The 27,651-nt window shown below is 49.4% G+C and overlaps 1 protein-coding gene across 3 annotated transcripts; it reads left to right on the top strand.

Moving 5' to 3' along the window:
• Positions 1–34: 34 nt before the first annotated feature.
• SMAD7 (SMAD family member 7) lies at positions 35–27,536 on the top strand. Of its 3 annotated transcripts, none has more exons than XM_065661602.1 (5): positions 35–166; positions 273–1,682; positions 2,264–2,317; positions 7,100–7,171; positions 25,639–27,536. In XM_065661602.1, exons 2-5 carry the CDS (start codon positions 1,190–1,192, stop codon positions 26,175–26,177), a joined length of 1,158 nt encoding a protein of 385 aa, XP_065517674.1. In that variant the 5' UTR covers positions 35–166; positions 273–1,189; the 3' UTR covers positions 26,178–27,536. The 3 variants fall into 3 exon arrangements, with proteins under 3 accessions (XP_065517674.1, XP_065517673.1, XP_065517675.1); XM_065661601.1 differs by having other exon boundaries at positions 270–1,682; XM_065661603.1 differs by lacking the exon at positions 273–1,682 and having other exon boundaries at positions 39–166.
• Positions 27,537–27,651: the final 115 nt, after the last annotated feature.

Below are 27,651 nucleotides of genomic sequence, written 5' to 3'. Positions count from 1 at the left end.
CGCGAGGAGGAGGAGGAGGAGGAGGAGAAAGGGGAGTAGGAGGAGGAAGAGGAGAGAAGAAAAGCAGGAAGGAGAGGAGCCGGGGGCAAGAAGGGGAAAGAAGCACCAAGAGAGACGCTTCGGAAGCACGGGGAAGGGTGGCCGGCTGGCGGGTCCCCGCACTCATGTAAGTATCGCCGCGGAGGGACGCGGAGCGGGGCGGCAGAGAAGGAAAGGGAGACATAGCCCCACTTCATTTATTCCTCTATTTATTTTCTTTCTTTTCGTAGCAGCCGGACCAAGACTCTAGTTTGTGTGTGTGTGTGTGTGGATTAAAATCCTTTGGGAAGAAGGAGGGGGAAAAAATAATTATCACGCAGACCCCCGCATCAGGACGAGCTGGGCTTTCAGAAGGGATACAACACTCTGGATGCGCCGCTGCTGCTCTTTTGTGACAGATGCCTAAACCGATTCCGACGCCCGCACCTTAGGGTCGGTGTTTTTTTGGGGGTCCTTACATTTTTATTTAATTTTTTGTTTGGATAGGCATCTTTTTGGCTTGCTTTTTACATTTTAACCTCCCGATTGCACCCGGCTACGCCTCCGATCCTTTTTCCTCCCCCCTTTTCGCCCCCCTTCCCGGCACTGGCGGGTTGATGGGAGCCGCGGCCCCCGGGAGCCTTAGGATCCCCCGCGGCTCCAGCCGCGCTCCGCAGCCGCGCAGGGCGGCGCGGCGCCGGCAGCAGCGCGCCTCCCCCCGCGCGATGCGCCGCAGACTCTAGACGGGATTTATTTTTTTATTTTTTTTTTTTAATTTTTTAATTTTTTTTTTTACCCCTTTTATTATTTTTCTTTTCTTTTTTGGGCAAAAACCAGGGCGAGGAGCGTCGCTCTCTCTCCTCCCCCCCGCTTCTTCCCCCCTCCCCCCGTTTAATTTTTCTCCCCTCCCCTTTCAATTTTTGTATTATTACCGGTTTGGTTTTGCCCTCCTCGGCCCGCAGCGCGCACAGGCGCGGGCCGGCGCAGCCCCCCGCCGGAGGCGGCGGGACCCGCGGCCGCAGCGCGGAGACTGGCGCATGCCACAGCCCGTCTCGGGTCCTCCGCCACCGCCGGCCGCCGCTGCCCGCCGCCGCGCACTGGTTCCCGGCCCCTTCATGCGCGGCGGACGATATGCCCGTTTTGTAGCCGGGGGCCCCTCCTCTCGTCCCGCATGTTCAGGACCAAACGCTCGGTGCTTGTTCGGCGGCTCTGGCGGAGCCGTGCGCCCGGCGGTGAGGAGGAGGAGGAGGAGGAGGCGGCGGCGGCCGAGGCCCGGGCGCATGCCTGCGGCGAGGGGCGCGGGTGCTGCCCGGGCAAGGCGGGCCGCGGCTGCGGGGCGTCCGCGGGCGCGGAATCGGAACTGAAGGCGCTGACCCACACCGTGCTGAAGCGGCTGAAGGAGCGGCAGCTGGAGGGGCTGCTGCACGCCGTCGAGTCCCGCGGCGGGGCGCGGACCCCCTGCCTGCAGCTGCCCGCCAAGGCCGACTCCCGGCTGGGCCAGCACTCGTACCCGCTGCCGGTGCTGCTCTGCAAGGTGTTCCGCTGGCCAGACCTCCGGCACTGCTCCGAAGTGAAGCGGTTATGTTGCTGTGAATCCTACGGCAAGGCTCACGCCGAGCTCGTCTGCTGCAACCCGTACCACCTCAGCCGGCTCTGCGAGCTAGGTAGGGCTGCGGGCTGCGTGTGTGTGCGCGCGTGTGTGTGTGGGCAGGGGGGGTCCGATGTGTGCGACGGGTGCAGCCCCGCTCATCCCCTTCCCCACTAAACTCTTTATAAATTTTACCGAAATCCCCCCCAAAACAACCCCTCAAACCCCTTTTCCGTGGCCGTGATTTATGTGGTTTTTATTGCTGTTATTAATTCGGGGGGTGGGCGATCACCCCCTCCGCCGCCCCGTCCCGGCGCTGCCTCCCCGCCGTCCCCGCTCGGTGCCGGGGGATTAGGGGCGCCTGGCGCGGGCGGGCGGCCGCGGCTCCGCCGAGCCAAGGAGGCCCCGATCAGACAGCCCGAGCGGCAGATAGCAGCGAGACTGGCGCCAGACGGCCCCTTTTGTTTATCTGACAGCTAAATATCAAGGCAATCACCGCCTCGCTGCCCTGCCTCCAACCCCCAGAGCTAAGACAAACAGTTTTGCTAAAAGAATGCCACTGTTATCATAAGTTCCTATCTTTTTTCTCTTTTTTTTTTTTTTCTTTTCCTTTCTCATGGCTCTGCCTTTATTTTCTCTGTACTTTTCTAATTCCAGAGTCTCCCCCTCCACCCTACTCCAGATATCCAATGGATTTTCTCAAACCAACTGGTAAGTGGACTTTTTCAATGCAGACTACAGATGAAAAGCAAAATAAAAGGTGGTTGGGGGGAGGACTCAGACCCTTTCCCAGCCCGTTTCTCAGTCTCTTTTCTCTGAGGAGCCCATCTCCTGCCTTTGTCATGCTGTGATGCATTTTGCTATTGGGCTGGCTTTTGCGCTTCTGTGCCCCCCCTCCGATATCCCTGGAAGAATTAACATCTGATTTATCTAAGGCATCCTGTGCACAAAGTCGGGTTTTAGAACTCTGGCAGGAAACTCCAGGAGGGATTGCAGTGCAGCACAGGCCTCCCTTTGCCGCTGGAGCCACTCTGAAAGCCAGGAAAACCCACTTGTAAACCCACTTGTAAACCGCGGCGCTCCCGCACCCCTGGGTGAATGTGTGGGGATTTAGGTTGGGATCCAGCGCCGCATCTCCCTGCTGGCTGGGAATCCCAGGGAGTTGATAGAAATCCTCCTGTGTTTTAAAGGAGCCTAATTCCGCATCACCAGGTTGGAAAGAAAAACTGGGAAAAGGGATTGAAAAGTTACTTATTTTACCTGTTTCACTTTTTTTAGCAGCACTCTGCATGCCTGTTGCTTGTAATTGAATGTCAGGGTGCCAGGGGAGAAGCCCATTTGAGGCTGGCACCAGCTCTTTTGCGGTTGTCTGCATAAACTGCTGGTTGGCAGCGAGCTCGCCGGCTGTGAGATAAATCAGGCTGGGAGAAGGAGGAGAGGTGGGAAAAATCGGAAACGGGGAGGGAGGGAGCACGGGGAGGAGCGGCTCCCGGCTCCCCGGGCAGGATTAGTGGATGTGGAGCGTTGGCTGGAGCGCGGTGGTCTCTGTGGTTGTGTCCCTTGGTTGCAGCAGGCAGGAGGGGCACGGTGCTGCAGGGAGCAGGGATAGATGTGTTTCTGAAGAGCAGTATCAGGTCATTTGTTTGTTTTGGTGTTTGTTGGGTTTGTTTTGGGTTTGTTTTTTTTGGACCAAAAGAGCAGTTTCTGTAAAATTGCTGCTCTTCACTTCCTCGGGATTAAAAGAAACCCCAAATTGGAGGTTGCTCCAGACATACGGGGCACCGTTGTGGAGTCCCAGCCTTCCCCCCTTGGGGACTGGACTGTTGTTTCCCCCTGTCTGCAAACTCTAAAGACTAGTAAGTCTTTTTATGGCTTGTAGCAATAAGCAGAGCTGTTGAACAGATAGCTGTGTTGCAAAGCTGGTAATGTTTTGCTTCGGCGTGAAAGAAACAAGAGATAAAAGGCTGATGCATGAAAGAACAATATCGGGATTAGGTCTGACATCCCGAGCACATGCTGGGATGCAGGAGGGTTGTTCCGTAACAGACTCTGAGAGTCTGCTGGGTCATGAAGGTTTGTGAGTTTGGGTGAAATTGGCATGATTCTGCCTGCATCCGTCCAGCTCTCCCCTAAAAGTTTGTATTTCTGCCTCTGTTGCCTGCCTTTCTACCCAGCAATGATGCTTGCATGGGATGCCAGGGGGTTCGGAGCTGTGGGAGAGAAGGGTTAAAGCTTGTCTTTGGTTTTCTGTGAAGATGTTAGGGTAAATCTATTAGCAAGGTTTAAGCATCCAATCTGCCTCTGCCAGGACCTCATTTTCAGTTAGCCGAGTGATATATTTATTCATTAGCAAGTGTTGACATAAGGTAGCAAAATGTGTGTAAACAGAAAAGCCGCAGAACATGAATGTGCCATTTCGAAAGGAAAAGTTATTCCTATCGGCCAATAGGAAGTGATTAACGCTGCCCATCGGAAACGCAGAAACAACTGGGTTACTCACCAAAAAGTCCTCCTTTTTTCCCTTTTTGAAAGAAAACCCCATTTGGCAGCTGAACTCTGACTAACAGGGCAGCGACAGGCACAAGCGGAGCCTGGAAGTCTGTTGTTGCAGGTGGGTTTTGCAAGCTCAGGGTTTCTCAGTGTTTCCTCTGCGGAGGTTTCCCATCCCAGCATCAGTGCCATCTCCCGCAGCAGTTTCCCGGGCATAGGTTGAGGATTGAGAGAGGGACAGTAGGTGACAGTGGTGAGGAGTAAAGCCTTTTACCTCGCTGATGCACATGAGCCATCTTCTCCCCTTGGGATCTTGTTTGGGAACAGTCCCTCCATTTAGACTTGGGCAGCTGCATCTGCCAGTGGACATGGGAGTGTGCATCAAGCAGGAAACTTCTGCTTTTCCATCAGGTGTGATGGGGTAATAAAAATACTTAAACATTTAATGCTGCATCTTGTAAGTGCTTCATATGGACAAACAGACAGGAATACCTGGACTGATATGAGCCCTAGCAGTGGTTGTTAGTGCTTACGGTTATAGAACCATCAAATGGTTTGGGTGGAAGGGGCCTTAAAGCCCATCCAGGTTCAACGCCCTGCTACAGGCAGGGACCCCTTCCACTGGAGCAGCTTGCTCCAAGCCCCTGTGTCCAACCTGGCCTTGAGCACTGCCAGGGATGGGGCAGCCACAGCTTCTCTGAGCACCCTGTGCCAGCGCCTCAGCACCCTCATGAGAAGAAAATTCTCCCTTTTGTCTAATGTAAATCCCCCTTCTTTTAGTTTGAAACATTATGATGCGGATTACATTTGTTTTTGGAGGTGAGGGAGGCTGAGGCAGGCTGTGTTACTGGCTGGGGGAAAGCAGGGATGGTGGAGAGGGAGCTGGGGGTCTGCTGCAGGCAGAGTCTGTGTTGATGGGACAGATGTAGTATGTGTGTGCTTGCCGTAGAGCAGAAAGATCTGCCCTTGGCAGCTGGGTTACCTGCAGGAAGGTTGTAGGTCCAGGCTGCCTTGATCATTTATCAAGGAGAGGACATTCCCTCTTCCTTACACAGGATGTTTGCAGGGATATCTGCTGGTGGCTTGCATGGAGACAGGCTCACCTTGTCATTCTGGAGGCATGTGGGTGCTCAGCATCCCTAGTGTCCCTGCAGAAGCTGCTGCTTGCAGCCGTGTTGGAAGTGAGACACGTAGGAGTGCCTCCAAATAATTCAAGCAGATATCCTGACCGATCGTTAGGTGGGGCAGGGGGCTGCAATAGCTTGTGTCCTTCGTGCTCCTGGATGGCATGGTGGTGCTGGAGTGCGAGAGTGCAGGAAACCCACTGAGATGTGGATGCAAAGCTGAATGCCCTCCTCTGGCATTGACTTTCAGGGGAGCTGGAGGTTTGGCAGCTTCTAGGAACTATTCAGCACCTTGCAGGGTCAGGCTGGTGGCCACCGGGAATGTCTCCATGATGGTTTTATATTGCAGGAAGGCAGTTTTGGGAGGGGAGTCCCATGAAGTAGGCTTGGGTGAACCTCTGATCCTGTGACAGCTCTGTGTCCGATAAGGAGACTTCAGAGGGTAATTAGTTACTGAAGGGGACTTGCTGTTGGGTAATGGGACGTAGGAAGGGACCTGACAGCTCTAAAGAACTGATGAAAGCACATCACCCCATTGCTAAGGTTATGAATTTAACATCAGGATAGGATTCTGTCCTGCTATCCTGTCCCGTGTGCTAGCAGAGGACGTGGTCACTTACGATCCTTAGAGCAAGACCACACAGAAAAGCACAAATTATGTCCTTTATCCTGCAGGGACTCATCATGGAGCTGTAACTGGGGGCAGAGGGGGCCCAGTGCAGGGCAGGGTGGTCCAACCTGTGCTCAGAAAGCTTCTGTATGCCAAGCAGTTGAAGGCGTCTTAGGGAAGGGGCTGGGGGAATCTTCTGTATGAACTAGAAAGGGTTAAAAAAAAAGAAAAACCATATTTCTTTAAAGCGTAGAAAGCACGACAAGGCATTTAGAGAGTGTATCATATACAGCATTTCACAAGTAAGTCCATTTCCTGTCTCCCCTATTGTTTTCGGTTTGATTAAGTATATCCTGTTAAACTGTATATTCCTGTTAGGGCTTCTACTTTACTCTGATAAAACAAGGTTATGCAGACAGGAATTTCTTATTCACTGGGATTTCAGGGATGATATCTGGGAAAACTTACCAGCAGGGAGAAAACTATCTTTGCTCTCCTGGTGGTGGCCCTTGCTTTGAGATAGAGCCATGAACACCATGATGGCATTAAGGAACCGAAATTTGAAGAAACCCTGTCCTGGGTTCAGTTTGCCTTTAGGACCAGGGGGTCAGTGTTGGCTTCTGACTGTTGTCACCTGGGGGAGCAGGCTTGGGGTGGGAAGCTCCAAACCTTGAACTTGAACACCTCTAATGGGGCACCAAATCTAACCCTGCCCTTGCCCCTTCGTAGTGCATGGAGGAGTAACTCCAGTTGGCCACCTGCCCCGGGAGGTGACAGTGGGGTGTCAGATCTGCCACCAGCTGGTGGTGACCAAAACCAAGGGGGGGAACTCAAGCAGGGACCGTTTGCCACAGGGCGGCGAAGAGACGTTTCCCTTTCAGTTCCCATTTTGGTCAGTTCCAGATGTTGCCTAGATCAGGTGCGCAAAGCCACGATTTAAGCATTTTTGGGAGCTTGCTTGCATCAGAACGACAGCAGCCCTGATCTCATTACCCGGTGACTGGGCCAGAGAGGTGGCAGCCAGTCTGTAATTTCTGCTGGTCTATAATCAGCGTTGGCTGGTGATGAAGCGCAACGCGCAGCCTTGATTGAGGCAGCGAGTTAGGGTGGATGCTCCTTGATGAACTACCGTCTCTGCGCGGACAATTAGTAATCGCTTCCTGCTAAACCCTTTGGAATGTGTGTTCTGCTCGCGGCGATGCTGGGAGCCTGCACAGAACCGCCTGTGTACTTACTGATGGGTTTTTGTCTTCTCCTCTGCTCCCGCAGATTGTCCAGACTCTGTGCCTTCCTCCACTGAAACAGGGGGAGCTAATTGCCTAGCCCCTGCGGGGCCTTCAGGTAAGACATCTCTTGTTGCACTTGATTTTGACCATGGGTTGTGTTGACCAAAAGTCCTGACCTAAGAAAAAGGGATGTTGGAGAGCTCTGGGGATGTACATCGTTGAAGAAGGCATGCTCAAAGGGGAAATTGGGTTTTGTTTCAGTAGGAGCCATGTACCTCATGCAGAGGAAATAGGGGCTCTGTCCCCAAAACCCCGTATTTCCTTTGTATTTCAGCCTTACGCTCCATTAGTTTTCAGACTTGGGGTGAGTGATGTTGGCCACCCATTCATTTGGATACATTCATTATCAGAGCAGGTGCGGTCATGCTTTGCAGAAGGATTTGGCGTCGAGCTCTCCTTGACTTGGTGGTGGCACCTCTTGTCTCTGGGACAAGAGCTATGCTTGGCCTTTGCTCTTGGTAGCGTAACCAGCATCCCAGATCCAATATGTGAGGCTCGTGGTGCTTGGGGAGAAAAGGTGACCCCGTTTTTCTAGAGGATGTTGCAGAGGGAGTTGGACTCGGTGATCTCAAGGGTCTCTTCCAACTTGAGATACCCTATGATTTCCCTCATTATCCCATTTGCCATATGCTTCGGCCTCTGGGTGCCAGAACGGAATGGGGTTCGTTCCCCACCCTTCTTGAGCTGTTCATATAATAGGATGGTTTGGGTTGGAAAGGACCTTTAGAGGCCATCTAGTCCAGCTCCCAACACCTTTTCCAAGGTGTGATGTCTCCAACACCTCATCTCTCACCCCAGACCGGCCAGCTCTGTGGCTGGGCTCTGTCTCTACCAGGATTAAAGTGTCTGAAACCGTGTACCTGCATGTACTTGCAGATGATTGAAGGTGTTCCCTTTGTGGGAATGTCTCCCTGATTTATGATTTATTCATTGCCCTGAAACTGGAATTTCAGAAATAGGTCGGCGGCGGCCGCACGCGCGTGTGCATCTGCCCCTGCCTCTCTCCAGGAACTGCGTTTGGTGTGGATGTCTTTAAGTGAGCCTTGTTTGTTTTTCTTTGGGTGTAATATATACCCTGTCTGTTATTTGAGAGGGGAGCATATTGTTTGTTCAAAGGCCCTAATGAGAATTAATCAGAGGGGGAGAGGGAACAGAGAAACTTGTCGCTGTTTTGATTTTTTTTTAATGCAGAAGGCTTTTGGGGTTTTCTGTGTTTTGTTGCTATTGGAGCCCATGGCTTTAGGGAAGGAAAAAAAAAAAAAAAAAAGGGACTGTAAAAAGAAAAAAGACAAGAAGCAAAACAACACAATAAGGATGTTGTTAGATCTTTTTTTTTTCTTCCTTTTTCCTCCTGAAATACACCCGTTGCGGAGGGGAGGAGAGAGTTCAGTTCCACAGGATACCACATGAAATAAGCAGAGGAAGTACTCGCTTTTAAAAGGGGGCTTTCTGTAAGGTTCAGCCTATTGATAACATCTCGTCTGGCTGCTCTGCTCCCGAAGGGAAGGCGGGAGGTGGGGGCTTGGGCTGCAGGAAATAACACGGCTCGTTCCTGGTGCCTCCCAAAGGGCTGCGGGAAGGGGACCCCCAGCTCCTTGATAGAGCCTCCTCCCCAAAAGAAAGCACATTTCCCCCCTGGAAATGCATTTTTTTAAACTTACTTTATTATACTCCTGTTATTTCATTGGATCAAATTGGGTTTTTGTCTTCCTTATCAAAGGTTTCCCCCCCACCAAAGCCTGGAAACAGAACCTTTTACGATCATTAACCGCTCTTTTTTCCTCCCCAAATGTAATTGTAGCCATTTAGTTTAATGAGGAGCTGATAGGAGAGTTGACTCATGAAGGGATACGGTTAGCTACCCAAGCCCTGAAACAAAGCCGAATGCCTCCACATGAAAGAGCATTTGTTTTGAATTTGCTCTGATTTACTGGCATCTCCCTTCCGCGTGCAGAAGTGCAGCGCTGAAAACTCCCAACTGGAGAGACCCAGTCGAGAAAGGAAAATAAACGCACTTCGCAGCAATCCTCCAAAGCTCACTTTCTCCTCCTTTTTTCTACCCGCCTCCTGCATATTTTAGTTAGTAGAAGAGTGCATTCGAGAGGGCTTTAACAACTTATTGGCAGGGTGCATGGGGAGCACTTTGGCTTGGTTTTATCTACGTTAGGGCAGGTGGGAATGGGTGATGCTGGGTGGAGAGTCCAGCATCCCCTCTAGACCAGGGCTGTACATGCAGGATTTGCAGCTCTTTGAAGGAAAGATGGCTTTAAGAAAGGCGAAACCACACTGGTTTTGGTAGGTTTGGAAACTGGAGCCAGGGGGCTGAGGTAGAGGATGTCATGGGTGAATGGTGGTGATAGGTCCCTATAGCACCGTAGGCTTTGGCCACCATTGATGAGCCGTGGATGCTGATGTAATAGCAGTGTTCAAAGTGAGTAGACCTGCCCTAAAGTCTTGATGCAGGAAGGGCAGGATGTAGTGGGGCAGGCGGCTCTCAGCACCAACAATTTGGGAATGGGGCCAGCCTGGGGTTCACAGCCACTGGCAGGAAAACTTTATGGGGGGTGGAGAGGGTGATGGCAAGAGAAGCATGAAAAAAGGGAGCCCTTGCAACTTCCCTTGAGGATCCTTTGATGATGCGGAGTCTCAGGTCCAGCCACTGCCGGGATTGCAGTCTCCTTACGGAAGCTGAAGGCAGTTTCATTGATGGATACCAGAGGCACTGGAGGATGTAGGAGGGGGAGTGGTGTGATTGAGGGTGATGTATGGGGAGTGTTTCCCCCTTCAATAACTATCTGAGCTGCTCTTTCCCTCCCTGTGCTTTCTTTTTTCCTTCCTGGGCCAGGAATGCAATATTGGTTAGTCCTTTATGCCATGCTGGTGTCCTCTTCTCATGCCACCTGTGCTGTCTCTTCCCCTGCCATCCCATTCTCTAGCTCATGTACCCCTCGCCCCGTGTTCCCCAAGGCACTGCCTCTCACTTCCATACTCTTCCCTTTATTTGTTTTCTTATGTGTTTTATTTTTATCAGTGGTCACTCTGTGGGTAGGTCAGGACTCCTAGCTCATGGTGTCTTCCACCAACATGGTTGTGCTCAGGTGTTACTCCTCCAGATCCTTTCAACGTGGTTAAAGAAAGCAGAAATAGCCCATTGGAGATAAAAATAATTCCTGTAAATAAGAGACAGAGGGTGGCTTTTCCTGTATTTTGAGCTCCTCAGCAGATGTGTTTGGTTATGACTCTTCGTTCAAACAGGCAAAGCTGTGCTTGGAGAGCGTGGAGGTGGCCAGCCCGTAGCCCAGTGACATCTGATCGGTGGGAGCCAAATTCCCATGTGAGCCATGGAGAAACTGTGCTCCAAGGGTAGAAGTGCTCGATGGTGTTGATGTCCATGGGGTGCTTGATGGTGTTGATGTCCATGGGATGCTCTTCACCCAGCCCTGGATGTCTCCCTCTTGACCTGTGTATGGTGTAGGATGGGCAGCTCTTGGCTGGTGTAGGGTTTGGTGACCATAGTGGTTGAGAAGGTGGTTTTCTTGCAGGACAGATCTGCAGAATGGTGCTGGTTCTGCTCGCAGAATGAAGCTCTCCAAGAAACTCAGAGCTGGCCATCACAGAGGGAAAACAAGATGAGCTGGCTTGTGGCCTCGCCACCTCCACTGGGTTTTATTTATAGAGGCTGTTCATAACATACCAACCCAAGAGTTTACCCAGATTTCAGCCCAATCCTGTTGGCTTGCCCTGACTCTGGAACCGCCCCACGGTCTCTGGAGCCAGTGGACATTGAACAGTGGTGCTTGGTGGGTGTTGAACCGAGGTTCCCCATGAGACTTTTGGGCATCAAGTGCACCCTCAGTTTCTCCCTCCGAACTCCTCTGCGCCAAAGAGATGGGGGAAAAACCTCCAGAGGCTGGAGAAGCATCAGCATTGCTCCCTGCTCCGCCTCGGACCTTGTCAGGTTTAAGGGACCGCTAGGCTGAATGACATTTCATTCCAGGATTGCGGGCGGGCTGGGAATGTTTCACTATGTCTTTGATCCCTGCTGGTATCTGCTCGCTGGGGAACAAGCACCTTGTCCAAATCCGGAGCTATTCGCCCCTGAAGCGTCTCTCCATCGCTCCATGTAAACAGGATCCCGCATGGTTTCTCCGGCAGAGTCCTGCCTGTGTTTTCCCATTCCCCCCTCCCTCTCATACAGAGTTTATAACCTCCTGTGAAATGCTTTTATTTACAAATTGGCATCCTATTATAATCTGAAATTGAGACATCTTCCTGTGGAACTAGGATTGTATATTTGTCCCAGGCATAAACAATTGCTTGGGATTTTTTTTTTTTTTTCCTCAAAGTCACTTATTCTTGGTTTATTTTTGAGCATACGTCCTTCTAATACTTTTTTATTCGCTCTGAGCACCCTTTCTTTCCCAGCCTTATTGGAGACGCGATTCCCCACCCGACACTTACCTAAAACCCACCATCCTGTCCTGGAAAGGACAAGGTTATCAGGGGTTAACGCCAGGATGACAGCACTGGAGCCTCTGGAGCAAAGCAGGCTGCCTGCCAGACTAGGAGCCTCCCGGCTCGCCTCACACATCATCTGACCCTGGCCGGCAGGGAGGAGGGAGCCGGCGCTTGGCACCAGCCCTGCGGCTCTTGGCTTGGCCACCAGCTCCGGCTCCTTCAGCCCCGTGGGTTGGGTTTTGCTTTTAAGGGGGATCTCGCCCTGCGGGAACCCCCCTGAGACACAGCTGGGGCAGCCCCCGTGCTGCTGCGGGGATGCTGAGGGCATCCTCCCCCTGGCTCTTGGCCGGTCAGAATCCCCCCAAAGCAAATAGGACCTGTTTCATAATTACTTTTAAGTGCTTTAGAGCCCTTAGAGCTTTTCCTAGATACTCTTCTAGGATGGGTTTTAAAAAGAACCCTGATGGCAGGAGTGCTCTTCCCATTAAATGCTGGGTGTTTCAATCCATCCCCATACAGCTCCATTAAATCCGTTTTTCCGGGTGCCGGTGAGTTTTCCCAAGCAAGTGTTGCCTTGAGAGCAGCTTATGATAAAAAGCAGAAGACCCCACCACTGAGGAGTCCTTCACTGGGGACCGTGATGGGGACCACTCAGTTTTTATCCCACAACCTTGTGCTTTTTAGGGAGGAACAAGAACAAAAAGAGGTGAATTTTGGAAGCTGGGTGTCAATTCAAACCATGCCCTGCTCGCATCAGACGTCCCGATGAGCGCCCGCAACTTGATCGCTGGGGACATTTAAAACTCGATGGGACAAAAACACTCGTAGAGGAGCAGCCCCGGGCTGGCAGGGATGCGGGCTGCATCGTTTCCATCCCCGCTGTCTGCCAGCGGGTATCGCTTACACTGGAGGAACCAGTAACATTACCCACATGCATTTCCCCGCCGACGGCATGGGGGGATGCCTATTTCTAACCGCGGCGGCCAAGACCGTAAACCTCGATGCTGGGTTAACATGGGATATACCCCATTTTAGGGTGCACAGGGGAAAATGGGATGTGCGGAGCCCCTCCCGACGCTAACTAGGTGCTTTAGGAGGGCGATGTGCTGGGTGCTGGCTGGGGTCTGGTGTGATGGGTGCCAACCCCAACCACTGTCCCTGGCCGGCTTGAATGACCCACGCCGCAGCCTGGCTGCCTGCCTACTGTCACAAAGGAGCTTCCTTTCCAGTTTATTTTCAGCACTGAGATATTATTAACCGCTGAGGCACGGTCTCTGTTCTAACCACCCTTGCTTTTTGCCTAAATCTCTTTGTTTTCACCCCGTTGGCTTGCCGGGGCTGTGGTCTTGGCTCTGGTGCTATGGAGCAATGGCTGTGTTGGGGCTGCTGTTGAGGAACAGGAGGGCACTGGGGAGTGAGCAGTCTGATCCTGCATGGGGCTGAATTTGGGGAGCAAAGGAGCTCAGGGTCACACAGGATTTCCACCCAGTGGCTGTGGATTAGCCTTTGGGTTTGGTTTTGGGGTTCTTTTCTGTTTCCCCCCCCTCTCCTCCCCAATTTTTCATTTCTTTCAGTAAAAGCATCTTGCCAGTTTTGCCAGCTGCCTCTTCCTCTGCTTTTTTTACTAATTTTTTATTCATTCTTTTAACCTTTTACCTTTTCCTTTATTTTTCTATTTTTCTTTAATATGTTACCTTTTTTAACCTCTTTCTTTATTTGCTTTACCTTTTTTAATTCCCCCCCTTATTTTGCTTTTTCTTCTGTTTTTCCCTTTTTCTTTTTTCTCTCCCCCTCCCGCCCCCCTTTTTTCCTTCTTTTTAATCTTTGAAACTTCTTTAATGCAAGAAAAGATGTTTTCTTGGCAGGGATTTTCCATCCCAGTCCTGGGAGGGATGGGAGCACACATCCCCTGTGCATGGACCCACTGTGGGTGCCACTCTGGGGCTGGGGGCTGTATCTTTGGTGATGGGCTCAAGGTGTCAGGTCCAGCATGTTTTTTCCAGAGGGTTTTGTGCTCCTTGGGATGTGCTGTGCTGTGCTGTTTGCTGACAGACGGCCCTTCCCTCCCCTCTCTGTTTTTACTTTCTTTTCTTGTTTTCCTCTTGTTTTTTTCCCCTCCCCTCTTTCGGGTAGCCATTTAAATGGGTGATGATAACTTTCACCCTGTTAATTAACAGGAAGCATTGGGACAAGACAGGAAATTACATCAGTCTTTTATGAGGAAAGAGCCAAGAGGGAAAAAAAAACCACCCTACAAGAAAACATAGTTATTAGTGAAAGGAAAGAAAGTGCCGGGGGAGGAGGAGAGAGAAAAGGGGAAGAAAGGAGGAAAAAAATCCCCATCCCATGGGCTCTGTTTTTCCGAGGGAGGCTGCTCCAGCGCTTGATTTTCTTACTATGTTGAAAAATATTTGACTAGCAGGGTCACCTTTGCTTGAGTGCGACGCTCCAGCTTCCCAAGGAACCTTTTTTTTTCCCCTTCATGCCTTTTCTCAGCTTCCTTCCCCAAACTGTGAGGCCTAGGAAGCTCTTGGCCGGGAGACTAATTTTGGTTTGGCTGCTCAGCCCTTCAAATTGGTCCCCACCCAGTGTCATTATCTTGGTTTTAACTTGCAAGAGGAAAAAAAAAAACACCCTGTAAGAGCTGGCTCAGCCCTTCTCTACCCTTTTAACCTCGCTGCATGGAAAAACTCCCTGGTTGGGTTGTGCCGGCAGTGCCGAAGCACTGCGGGGTGGTTGCAGGAGGTCCTGGTGATGCTCCTCCATGGCTGATGGTGGGTACGTAGCTCTGTGGTCCTTCCTCGGGATTGAAGTAAGATGCCGGTGGGGTGGTTGTGGAGGTCCTGGTGATGCTTCTCCGTGTGTGACGGTGGGTACCCGGTGCTGTGGTCCTTCCTCATCCTCCCCAGGGATGAAGTAAGATGCCCTGTGAGGTGCTGGGTTTTGGAAAGCCATCTTTGGGCTGAAGTCCTGGCTTCTGTGGGCTTTCCTGGCTTTTACCTGAGCCAGGTGGAAAGGCGAATTTTGCCATTCAGTGAATAACTCGGAACTGCTCGGGCTGTTAAGCCTCATTGTAAATATGTACCTGTATGCGTATGTAATAAGTGAGGCTATGGATGGTTAGAAATTCCATGAAAATGTGTTCAACCTGCATGTATATGTATAGGTTGAATATATGTGTATGGAATGTATTAAATGTATCTGCTATATTACATGTCTAATTATGCATAATATATAGGTTATATTCAATATATGATGTATATATCCTATATAGGGAATTCTGTATTATATATAGGTTGAATATATTCATTATGTAGTGAATATAGCCTCCCTCTCTCTCGAATTATATCTGATATATATATTGAATATATTAAATATATAGTGAATATATTATCTCCCTATATAGAATTATATATACTATACATATAGGTTGAATAGATTTTGTTTGTAGAGCTGTGAAAACTGCATCAGAAAGAGCTTGCTTTGCATTGGAGAAACTCTGGCGATGGGAATATACTGAAGTTCAAACATTCTTCGCCTTTACATCACCAAGTTGTCTCTGGATTTGGTGATTTTGGTGATGGAAACAAATGGGTTGATTCTATAGGTGCTAAAAATTGCCAGGCATCACCACTGAGCAGGAGCTCCCTCCCCATAGTAATGGCAGAGGGGCTGTGTGTTTGCACATTGGTGTGCAAGGTGATATTTTTTTTGAGTAGAAAAGCAGGGAAAAAAGCAAAATAGTAGAGAAATTGAACCTTGAGATGGGTACTGCTTGCCCACGTGGGGTGGCTGTCGGTGACCCTGTGGCTGGGCTCTGGCTGTACCTTCCCAGGCAGAGCGGATAGAGTAAATAACTCCATATAATCATCCTTCGAGCAGGAATCAAGTAACAGGAGTTTTATTTGGAAAAGGAGTTGGGAGCCTGAAGTTACATCACTGCATTTGAACTGATGAATTCATTTACTTTGGAAGCCAGGCTGAGACTTTTTAGCTCATGATAAGGAACAAACTCATAAATCTTCTTGTGTAGAGGCCCGTAGTTTTCCTGTTCTTTGTCACAGCCAAGTATGGAAAATGTGTCTTGGGTGTCAAGAGCGCAAAGCCTTGACACACCTGAGATGTTGCACCGAGGTTTGTTTGCAGAGCAGTCAGCGTGGTGCTGGCTTTGCCAAGCGGTGGGTTTGCCAAGCTGGGTTCATCAGACTTGGCAAACAAAGTCCCTGGGCTTTGTCCCCATGGGAAGATGCTCTTGGCTCTTGATGATGCCTCAGATCCTTTGGGTTTTAAACTCATGGCAGGATGTTGCTGGGTCCCGGTGGTACCCAAGTGCCCTGAGCTTTGTCCTGATGGGAGGATGCTGCTGGGTCTTGGTGATGCCATCCGGGCTGTGGCGTGGTCCCCACGTGGGACACAGTTCTGCCGCTGGTGGGATGAGCACAAGGAGCTTTTTGGGGTTTTGTATCTTCTGTTAATCCGGGTGCTGCCGACCTGCCCTGTTTCATAGCCTGGGGCAAAACTCTGCCGGCCTCCGTCTGCGAAAGGGGGTGCCAACTCCGCCGGAGCGCCGGGAGGGTTAATTACTTAATGAATGTAATATTCTGTATAATTGCTAAGCGTTATTAATCCAGAGCAAAGTGAGAGGGCAAGGGGAGGGGTGTGTGCGTGGCCAGGCTTGTGAACTCCCATCCGAACGCTGTCTGTCCATCCATCCCTTGCCCCTGCCCCTTACCCGGGTCGGGGCTGATGCTGTCTGTCCGTCCGTCTGTCCGTCCCTGGGCGGTGACCCTGCCTGTACGCCAGCGTGCTTCGCCGCCTGCTCTTAGGAATCAGCGTGATTAGATTATGAAGGCAGACAGAAGTAATGATTAACTTTTTCAGTCTGCATGCTGTCTCCAGTCTGGCGCTGGGTGTTTTTTTTTCCCCCTAAGTAGGCCCTGGCCCCGCGTCGACAGGGTATTAGGTTGTAAAGAAAGCCAGGAGGAATGAAGGCAAGGGAGGGAGGGGAAAGGGAGCAGGGGGGAGCCTTTTCCATCAGATCCGGGACTGGAATTTATTGGCAGGAATGCAGTAAATGCTCCAAATGCCAGCCCAGCTAAACAGTTTTCATAATTGTTACAGAGCGGGGCACGACGAGCGTGAAAAGGACTTTTGTTCCAATGCTGCTTTTTCCATGGGTTTACATCCCTGTGAGGGATGCTGCTCTGGAAAAGGGAGCTGGGGTGGGGGGGGGGGGGTGGTCTTTCTTTTTTAGGGACACGCACACGTAATTACGTCTGTTTTCAGCATTTGGGGAGAATTGCAGGTCAGTGTGCTGCAGGGAGAGGCTTTTCTTGGGTTCAGTATTGAAATGAGAATGGCAGCGATGCTGTGTGTATGTGCATGGAATGCAGTTAGGAGGGAGGGAAAAAGGAATCCTAGCACACATCTGTGTATTAGGTATCCGTTTGGAAATCCTAGACTGCTCTGCTTCAGTTTTTATTAAGGTCTTTACAAGGGTTTTAACGTGTAACCCACATAGCTACATGTTGTCGATGTAGAGCTGTGGCTTTCCTGGGAGCTGTATCCCTGACCTCCCTGGGGCATCCCTGGGTACCAGGTGACCTCCCCACCTCCCTGTGACAGCAGAGCTTTGTTTTTAATTGTCAAAGCGTTTTAAGGTCCTCATCCTCTAAAATGGATCATGGTGGCTGTGTGTAGAGGGACTGGCCTGGCTTGGTGGCCCTTGGTGGCTTTGGCATCCCTGTCCATGATTTATCCCCATTGGAAAGGTGATGGGCAGGATGCTGTCATGGGAGCCTCCAGCACAACCCAAGCCGTAAGAGGTACTTTGGCAGACTCATCCTCGAGGCTGACTGGCACTGTAAGCCAGGAGCCCTTTGTGTGCTGGTTTCTCTCTCTCAGAAGGTTTCTGGTTGAGTCCTGGGATGGGTATGGGTGGAGGAGAGGTGTGTCTTGGTAGCTGCTGAGGTTAAAGCATGGAGGTGTTTGCTTGTCTTGGGAGCTGGGGCTGGTACCAGCCTCAAGTTGCTTGGTGGTCTCATGGCAGCATCTCATGAATGCTGGCCTGGGCTTCCTGTGTTTTCCAGAGGAGCCTCTTGGCTGATTGTCATTAAGATAGGATTATTCCAGGCTGCTGTCGAGGCAGGGGAGGAGGGTACATGGGATCATCCTGCAACACCTCCCGAGCCAGCAAGTCTTCCCAGGATATCCCCACCAGCACAGGAGAGCAGGAACAGGGACACATGGAGCAAAAATAGGATTTCTGGGTCTTTTTCCATACAAACCTGCACTCCTTCATGCCTGTTCGGGTGGGCCAGGGGTCTTAAAACCCCCGTGGATGTTGGCAGCACCCCTCTGGAAGGGTCTCCCCTCTTGAAGCATCCCTTCATCCCACCCAGCAGCTGGGTTGGAGCTTGGGGAAGGGATTCCCGTCCTACTGCTTTTTAGAAACAAGGGAAAAGTTTTCCCACACCTTTGAGGGGTGCAGAAGGAGAGGCAGATAAAGAAGGCTCTTTAAATTAAAACTTCAAAAATAATTAGACTGACTGTATACTAAACAACAGCAAAGAGGCCCATTTACTGTAAATATTATGAATGGATTTGGCTGGCTTCTTCATCCCCACCCTTCCTCTAAGGCTTTTCTCTGAGCTGAGTCGAAATTCGGCCTTCAGACAGCACGGTACTCTATAATTTGCATGGCTGATGAGGCCTGAAGCCTGGTACGGAGGAAACTGGAGTCAGCTGGCTCCTCTCTAACCGCTGGAGACAGGCAGACAGGCATTTTTGGTGTGTGCCTGCGTATTTCCCGCCCTGACCCCCCCTTGTAGCTTCAGCCTCGCTTGGCTTTTAAAGAAAATGGGCACAAAAAAAGGTTCTTCTCTTCCCGAGTCGTTTTTAGCCGTGGTAATTGATTAATCACTGTAATTAGACAGTAGCAGTGACTAATAGGATGTTTATGAATCAAATTTCTGGTTTGGTGGACTCCATGAACTCAGCAGTTTTACTTTGGTTCTTTCTTCACTGTCCTTTGATGCCCAGGACATGGGGGAGCTGGGGTTCTTTTGCACGTATGTATTGATCACCCTGTATTTTCCAAGCTTGGACATCCCTCCTGGGTCAGTCTTGGGCTTACTGATGCTCACTCTTGAGGGTTTGTAGGTCTGCAATATACTTGCAGGGACCCTTTCTTGGGGGGCTTTTATGTCCTATGCCTGAATTAATCCCCCAAGGTCAGGACTGGGTTCCAGATGGGGAGAAGGTTGACTCATGGTGCCGCCAAATTGTGTTTCCCAGCCATGGTGAAGGTGATGGAAGTTCTTGGTTGGGTCACCAGGGGACCGAGCAGAGCGTTCCCAAGTTCATACGTTGCCAGTAACGTGGAGTTTGAACTAAAACCCTCGTTACAACTATCAGGAAATTCCAGACTCCTTCCCCTGATGGCTTCTGCCAAATTTGACTCTGTGTTCCCATCATACTCGCAAGGTTTCAGATCTGTTGGCAACATCTCAGCTTCTGGATACCAGCCCGTAGGAAACTGCAGCAAACTGAAGTCTTAGAGGGAAACTAAGGTGGACCTTTATTTTCATGCAAGGGTGACTTACTTCGCTAGGAGCAAGAAGCCATTTAAGTGATTGGGTGGACAACTTGTTAATAAATTACATAAATAATCTTAAATCTCTTTAGCCTGAATGACTACTGTATATGTTGAGTAATAAGAGCTGCCTAATTAGACATAGACACAAATTTATGGTCTAGCCTGTCAATCCGCGGATTAAGGACTCCATAAGTACCTACAGACACGATGGGCTGTAATGGCTCCTAAAGAGATGTTATGGTCTATCGTGTCAATAATCCACAGATTAAAGGCTCCCTAAGTATGTGTTGACGTGACCGACTGTCCCAGCTCTTTGGGGGCTCTTGTGTTGCCGCAGTGGAGGGACCCCATGAGCCTGCAGGGATGCGGTGGCATCCGTGCAGTGGGTGAGGGTGTATTTTCTCTGCAAACAACAGGAGCTTAACTCATGACCATCCTCCAAATTAGCCTCTCAGAAACCATGCACGCCATCAAAAGCTAGGTGGGGTGAGGAGGCTGAAGCTGTCTAGCCCTTGTGTGCATGGAGACATATAAAAGGTTTGGGGCAAACATTGCTATGGGTGGTGTCTGTAGGCTGCCCACAAACTCCGTTACAGGCACAAAGACCCTTTTCTGCAGCAGGATATATCCTTTAATTTGGATTCTTTTTCTTTCCTTTGCTTTCGCAAAGCATACCTGGAAATCTGGCTTTTGAGGATTTTTCATGGGGTTTTTTTTTCTGTTTGTTCCCCCACCCAACTAGCCTGTAAATTACTCAAGAGACTATAAAGGAAGTAAAATTTCCCCTTTTAGTGCCCATTTCTCTTTGCTTTGGTGAGCTGTGTGGTTGCACATCATGCTCAGTGTTCTCCTCACCTCCACGTAATACCTCTTGGGTTCTTGAGTAGGGGTTCAAGCATGCTTTTTTCCTGAGATCCTGTAAAACCAGCACTTCCCAGTGACACCAGGGGCAAAACACAGAGCTGCCCTGGGGACCCTCAAGAACAGCACGCAAAACCCCATTCAAAGCTCCGCGGTTTGTGTCTCCATCTCTTCCACCTCGATGAGTAGGAGAAGATAGGACATGGCTTTGTCCCGGGCTCACAAATGCAGCTTAAGGTCAGCCAAGAGAGATTACCGGGTGTGAGACACGCTGAGCTTGGTCTGAGCCTTGGCCCTGGCCAGACAACACGTTGTGCTGACACCAGCCCAGCCAGGTTTTTTTAAGCACAGATGCCCTCCACGTGTGCTGACGGATAAAGGAGGAAGGACCATAGGTTCTGCTGGTTTTGCAGCAGAAAGCTGCCTCTTGCGAAGCCAGGCAGGGATCTTGCCATCCCTCCAGGTCTCCTTGTTGCCCCCAGGAGCTTGAACTGGGTCCTGGTCCTTCTAGGCAGGGTCCATAAGACCAGTCTCCTTTTGGTGCTGCAATTTCTTGGTAGATGTCTACATTAATTTATCTGCTGCCTTTACCCATTTGTGTTGGGTTATTGGTTGTGAGTGCCATGTCACCTCTGCAGGTGGCCCAGGGGAGGGTACCACAAACCTGAGCAGCCTGGTCTGGTTAGACATGTCCATGCTCATTGCAGATGGTTGGAATGGATGAGCTATGAAGGTCCCTTCCAACCCAAACCAGTGTGGGATTCTGTGAAAATGAGGAGCCTTCTGTTCACAGTTCAGGGGGGATGAAACTGTCATGAATATTGTGTCAGGGTTGATGTTTGGTGGGAGATCCATCTCCAGGGGTCGCAGAGGAATGAGGGGGTGAGATGGGTGAGAAGTTTAGGAAGAGTATGCTTTGGGTCAGAGCATGGTTTGAGCAATCTGCTCTAGTAGAAGGTGTCCCTGTCCGTAACAGGGGGTTGGAACTGGATGAGCTTTAAGCTCCCTTTGACACAAACCATTTGATGATTTTATAATTCTATGAAAGCAGCTCTTAGAAAAATAAATCTGTCTATATATAAAAGTATAAACACATAGTTTGAAACTCTTCTACAGTTGGACAATGTAATTTGCATCTAATCCTGATAGTGTTGAGGAAAAACCCAGTTACAGGTATTTAGAAACCTAATCAGGAATGCAGCTGTATTCCCATTTTCGGCAAGGGAGTTGCTATTATTGCGGATCCACCAGTGACAGTTTAGATAGCTCTTGACTTGATCAGATGGGAGTAGTCCCGGCGGGTGAGATAGCTCAGTGTGTGCTAAACTTGCTGTTTTCTTTAGAGGTCGGTTGATTACAGGAAAACCTTTAGCTATGTCAAAACAAAACAAAACAAAGCAAAACAAAAGATCCCCAGCTCACCTCCCCTCTCCGTTCATGAACTTGGCACTCGGACAGGGCTGAGATCCGAATGCTGGCCAGGAACTGCGTTGGTTTTGTTTGTATTATGTTTTTTTATTTATTTTTTTAAAAAAAATCAGTTTTGCTGAAATGTTTTGATTCTTCCTGAGTGAAAAAAAGAACGGTTTCTTCCCAAGCTACTCATAAAACTGACAGGACTTGGAAGGAAAAAGTACAGATTACAGGGTTTCATCATCTTAAAAGTGTCCATGTGTCGAGCAGAAAAAGCCACACCAGAATGTTCCTGCCATTTCCAAGGGATGGAAGGTGTGAGTCCTCCTGCTGCAGCTTGGGAGAAGCAAGTGTGGGGCCATTGCTGGTGAACTGGGGTGTTTCCATGGTGTGAATCTTCTGTACCCACCTTCATCTGGACCACCTTGGCTTCACCTTAGTTTGATTATTGCTCCCATGTCCCTTCCTGCAGGATTTCCCTGTGGAAATAGCAGTCTTTTCAGCTTTCCTCCGCGGCGCAGGGTGATGCTCTGAGCCCATGGGCAACATGTGCATTCAAAGCTAGAGAAATCCTGGCTGTGGCCTTTTATTGAGGAGTTTTGTGCAGGATTTGATGTTTGTGATGGTCAAGGCAGGCGGTGGGAAACCTCACAGCCTCTCACACTGGTTGGTGTGTTGGGAGGTGGCTGGGATGGTGCTTTTGGGGAGGACTCCTTTCTCACTGAGGGATGCGGCAGTAAGTTGGGGCAGCTTAGGAAGATGCAGGAGTGTGTAGAAAATAGGGGGAAAAGATCAGTTTTCCAGTGGGAATGTGATACTGAGCAATGTGGTTGTGCTGGGGTATCCCTGGTGATGAACCATCTGCACTGAATTCCTTAAAAATGCTAACCCAGAGACTTTGGGGTATCGAGTTAATGCCTTGATTTCTCCCCTGCAAGCAGAACTGTGCTCTGCTTTGGATCCATTTCTCCCTAGACCCGGCTATGAGTGATCAATACAACTAATTCTCTGCATTCCTGAGGGCAGACTCGCTTTATTATTTGTTTTATTTATTTATTACATACTTTTTTTCACAATAAGCTTGCACAATGCACTGGGGGGGAGCATGGCGGAGCCCCTGGGTGGGCTGTAATGCAAACCATGGAAAATACTAATAAACCAGCGATAGCAGCAAATGGAGGGATGCTTAATAACTAAATAATAGCACGGATGTTTATAGCACTAAACATGATCATTGTTTGCTGGAATATGGGAACGCTCCCAGTTCACTGGGAGTTTTCCAGGCATTTAGAAAGGGATGTGTTTGCTCTGAGGAGCTCATAAAAACGATGCTTTTAACTGAAAACAAGAATCCCAAAGCGTTTTCCAGCCATCTCTGGGCTGTCGCACATGAGGATGAGTTGAGGGTGATGTGGCTGCCAGTTTCCAGGGATCTGGGGTTTTGGGTGTATTTGCTGCTGCAAATCCCGGCAGAAATGGGAGTTGGATGGTGAGTCGCTGCCATGACCCCAGGTTGCACTGGATGAGCCCAGTGGGGTGTTTTGGGTCAGAATCTATCTGTTTGCTTCATTTGCCCAGGTCCATGGTCATCGCCAGCAAAAAAGCCTTTTGGGGAAAGAGATGCCGATCACTGTAGGAAGCATCAGTGTCATTTTTCCCTCTTCCCCTGCAGCTTTGTCCTTCCTCCGCTGCTCAAGTGATGCCATCAGCTTTTCTCACCGCTTTTCCCCGTGGATGCCAGAATTAGGGAGGCAGGTGGGAGTGGGGAGGCTCTGCTGGGGTCCCAGCAACCATGAAAAGCAGCTTTGGTGGCGGCTGGAAGGGAGGCCTGATCCTGTTTATCCGAGCTCAGCCCTTATATTCTCATGGCTTTTTGACTAGACATCCAGTCAACAGCTGAAGCCCGCAAGCGGAAGAGGCTCTGGCATATTTATACTGTGTCCTGGCATTGGTTCCCTAAGGAAAAAATATATCCCAGATTACCTAAGACTTGTCCTTGAGGTCTGGTCACCCCATGTCATTGAAAAACCTAGTGGGATTCATTCATGAACTTCCAGCCCTCCATAAAGGTCTGTTCATTCATAGCCAAGGCAGTTTTCCTTTTTTAGGGTTTTTTTTTTTCTAATGTGCTGGCAATTAAATAACTCTTTGTAAGCAGCAATGAGCTGCTTGTTAAGTGGTCTTCACTAATGCAGGCACAAATGTCAGGTGAAAAAGTCTTTCTCCCCCATCCTGGAGGGATGCTCTTATGTTCAAATAGGTAGAATCCTATAGGAATTTCAGCGGGGGTCAGTGGCAGATGATCCAAAATCCCCTCAACTGCTGTAAAACAAAACCCGGGAAGCTCTTGAGTCTCACTGGCAATCAGTGGGATGGATGCAACAGAGGGGGTTGTTGAAATGGGGATGGATCCAGGAGCATCCCCCCAAATTCTTCTGTCTCCAGGGCATCCCCCCCCTTTCCCAAATTCCTCTGTCCTGGGTGGGTGGGAAACACCATCCAGGGGGTCCTTCTTACCCTGCTGGGTGCACCCTTGGGCGGGGGGCACCCCATTTGTGTTAGGGTACAGGGAGCCCAAGCCATTCCCTCCCTCGGTCCTTTGTGCAGTGCCAGGTTTCAGCAGGATTTGTTGTTATCCACAACAAAGTCTCGGGAGGCACCGAAAAGGGGGGAAGGGGGTGTGTGTAAGGACAAACCAGGGCATGGATGCTGTCCCAGGGAATGCCCCCTGCCAGAACCCCCATCCCCAGTTCCACCCAGGAGCGAGGGTCCCTCTTTCGGGGCTTTCAGAGCCAGGCCCATTTTTAGTCACTGCCTCCAGCAACTGCAGAAATATTTTCCTCGCTGGCATAGAAATGAGGAAATTAAAAGTGTGTGGCTGGGCTTTTTTTTTTTTTTTTTTTTTCCCCTTTCTTTTTTAAAAGCACAGTGCAGGGCTTGAAGCACAACTCGGAGGCGGGAGAAAAGAGACGCCTGCGCTGGGGAAACGGGCTTATTAATAGCAAAAAAACTATAGAAAGCAGGGCAGCCAGCATTCCACTGCCATTGCTCATGCTGGAGGGGTTTGGGGGAGCCATTCAAGTGATGCAGGGAGAGCTTTTGGGTGCTGGGTGACCTGATGTCCCATAGCTGCTCCCGTGGTGCAGGGGATTATTTTGGTGCTCACTAACTCACATTCCCAGCTTGATTTTTTTTTTTTCCTTTTAATATATATATTTATTTTTTTTTAATGCAATTATAGAGATGAATAGTTCCCAGGTCTTGACATGCCTACTGAGGCTGGAAGGAATTACCCACTGCGCAGCGCCGGGCTGCTAGGGATCCTCTGTTAGGAAAAGGGGCTTTTTCATGTTTCTCAGCTCCCCGCTCCTTGCTTTTTCCTCCTGTGTCGTATCCTTGCTGCTTGCATAGGGTAGCTACAGGCAAAGGAGTTGAAAGGGCTACAGGAACGTATTTCGGGGGGGGGGGGGGTGTTCATGTTTTTTAGCTGTTTTCATTAAGAAGAGCAGTATTCCTGGTCTCCACCGTGCCACCATCTGATGGTGTTTCCTGTGGCTTGGGGTATCAACTGATGTCTCCATCTTCTGCATCACCCAGTCTCTTCCTATGGGCAAAGAGGAGCCCCATGGGCTAAAGCAGGGGAGTCCTCGTCCTCCCTGGTCCCATGGGGTGACCTTCAATGCGCTTTTCATAGCAGCACCTCATTTGTTTTGGTGTCTGTGCACAGTAGCTATTTATGGAAATGGATCCATTGTCTGGTGGATGAAAGAGAATCGGGGGGTTTAGGATGTTGATCTTGATGGATGCAGCTGCTGGAGCATCTCATCTCTCCTGTTGGCACTGAAGGTGGTCCTGGTGATGGTTTGGGTGAGGGATGGCTCCACTGTGGGTGCTACTACTGATGGGTCTCAAGCCACTTCTGAAGGTGGACCTGGTGATTTAGAACGTGTAACTCCAACCATAGCTAGGCACAGGAATCCTCCAAACATGGGTAATCTTAAATGGTCTTAATAGTAGCCTTAACACAAGGCTTTTGGAAACGGTGGGTGTGCTACGGGCGTTAGTGTGTGCATGGAGAATATCATGAAGACATGGGCCGGCAAAGACCTGCCAGCATTGTATTGCTTTTGGGTGATATTATACCCCCAGTGCTTAATTTCTCCTTTCCTTCCTTTCTTTCTCCTGTTCTGCAGATTCTCAAGTACTTCAGGAGCCGGGGGATCGTTCACACTGGTGCGTGGTAGCATACTGGGAAGAGAAGACACGTGTGGGTCGGCTGTACTCTGTCCAAGAGCCCTCCCTGGATATCTTCTATGATCTACCTCAGGGGAATGGTTTCTGCCTCGGACAGCTCAACTCTGACAACAAAAGCCAGCTGGTTCAGAAGGTCCGCAGCAAGATCGGCTATGGCATCCAGCTCACCAAGGAAGTGGACGGCGTGTGGGTATACAACCGCAGCAGTTACCCCATCTTCATCAAGTCGGCCACACTGGACAACCCTGACTCCAGGACGTTGCTGGTTCACAAAGTGTTCCCGGGATTTTCCATCAAGGCTTTTGACTACGAGAAGGCATACACCTTGCAGAGACCCAACGACCACGAGTTCACGCAGCAGCCATGGACTGGATTTACCGTTCAGATCAGCTTTGTGAAAGGCTGGGGCCAGTGCTACACTAGACAGTTCATCAGCAGTTGCCCATGCTGGTTGGAGGTTATCTTTAATAACCGGTGACTCGAGACAAAGTGGGCTTATGACATCTACTCTACTTTGCTGCTATCGTTTCCTTCTGAGTGCTTGCTTTTCATGCGAACTCTTTGTGTTTCGTTTTGTTTGTTACCCTTCCTGCCCACGTTGAGAAATAGCTTCTGAAGAGACTTCTTTTTTTTTTTTTTTTTTTTTTTTTTTTGCCTTGGGTATTTTGATAAATATATCTATTTTTTAAAAGTGTGAATGACCAATACTCAGAAGGGCGAGAGAAGGGTTCTTGGGGATAGATTGCGTACGGTAATTATTTCACGCCTCTGAAAGGGTTACCTATGTGATCAACAGATTTGGAAGCCACTTCCTATATGTTACAGCTCCTTCTCTTGGATAAAACAACAAGATACCTGTACTTTTTATGCACCACCTTCCCCTTGCCGCCAGCCAGCCCTGGTGATGGTGATACAGAGACCCCTTCCCCAGTGGTGCTAACCTGATGTTGCCACCGAAGGATGGTGCAAAACCTTCCAAACCAGGTCTTTACCCAATCTTTTGATTTTTTTATTGTATTGTTGCTGGGTTCACGTCTTGTCACTGTGTTCATCTTTCCACTGCTTTGTTTTTTTAACTTATGGTCATGCATTGATGAAAGGGGAGAAGACAAGAGCGGAGAAACTTTGTGCATGACCCATGCTTTATAATTTGAACTGAGATGTGAAGAGACCGAAGTTTAAACCTAAAAAAAAAAAAAGAACTCCCAAACCAACAAAACAAATGAAAAACAAATGAGAAAAAAATCAAGAAAAGGTGTCCACTATAGTTGGTGTGTTGTGACCAGCCTAGATCAGGTTATCCCGGTACCATCCAATCTGGAAATAAAGTTGTGCTTTCATTTCTTGAATTCATACACGAGTATGATACTTTTACACTGTTCTTGGCTCAATGAGCATGTTTAGACCATAACATAAGCTATTTTTCTAAATAAAAAGGTTTAAATGAATAAAAGAGCATTCTCATTGGCATTTTGGCATTACAGTGCTTTGAAATTAAAACGCAGGTTAAAAAAAAAAAAAAGACTCCTTAAAAACCCCCTGAGATTTATTAAAGAAAAAAAATTGTATTTTATGTTATATAAATATATTATTACCTGTAAATATAAAGACGTTTTATAAGCATCGTTATTTATGTATTGTGCAATGTGTATAAACGAGAAAAAGTAAGAAAGATGCACTTTGCTTTAATATAAATGCAAATAACATGCCAAATTAAAAAAAGAAAAAAAAGAACACGAGATAGATTGGTGATCTTTTCTATGGGTGTTGTCATCCAGATGAATGTTTTTTTCTAAAGGAGTTTATGTTCCATTAAGAAATAAAGATGTACACTTCATCCCAGGCTGTGCCGAGTGGATTCTTTAGTGACAGAGAGATTGAGATGAGCTCCTAGGCAGAAGCTCTTCCCTGTGAGGGTGCTGAGGCGCTGGCACAGGGTGCCCAGAGAAGCT

Source organism: Lathamus discolor, chromosome Z, assembly GCF_037157495.1.
Source record: "Lathamus discolor isolate bLatDis1 chromosome Z, bLatDis1.hap1, whole genome shotgun sequence".
Classification (NCBI taxonomy): Eukaryota; Metazoa; Chordata; class Aves; order Psittaciformes; family Psittacidae; genus Lathamus; species Lathamus discolor.
This window is presented reverse-complemented; position numbering and strand designations above follow the sequence as displayed.

What these genes read in the sequence shown, in the direction of transcription:
- SMAD7 (XM_065661602.1), top strand. Translation starts at nt 1,190, where the DNA reads ATGTTCAGGACCAAACGCTCGGTGCTTGTTCGGCGGCTCTGGCGGAGC. An exon ending in CAGCCGGCTCTGCGAGCTAG is followed by an intron (nt 1,683 to 2,263) that starts GTAGGGCTGCGG and finishes TTCTAATTCCAG; the next exon opens with AGTCTCCCCCTCCACCCTAC. An exon ending in AGCCCCTGCGGGGCCTTCAG is followed by an intron (nt 7,172 to 25,638) that starts GTAAGACATCTC and finishes CCTGTTCTGCAG; the next exon opens with ATTCTCAAGTACTTCAGGAG.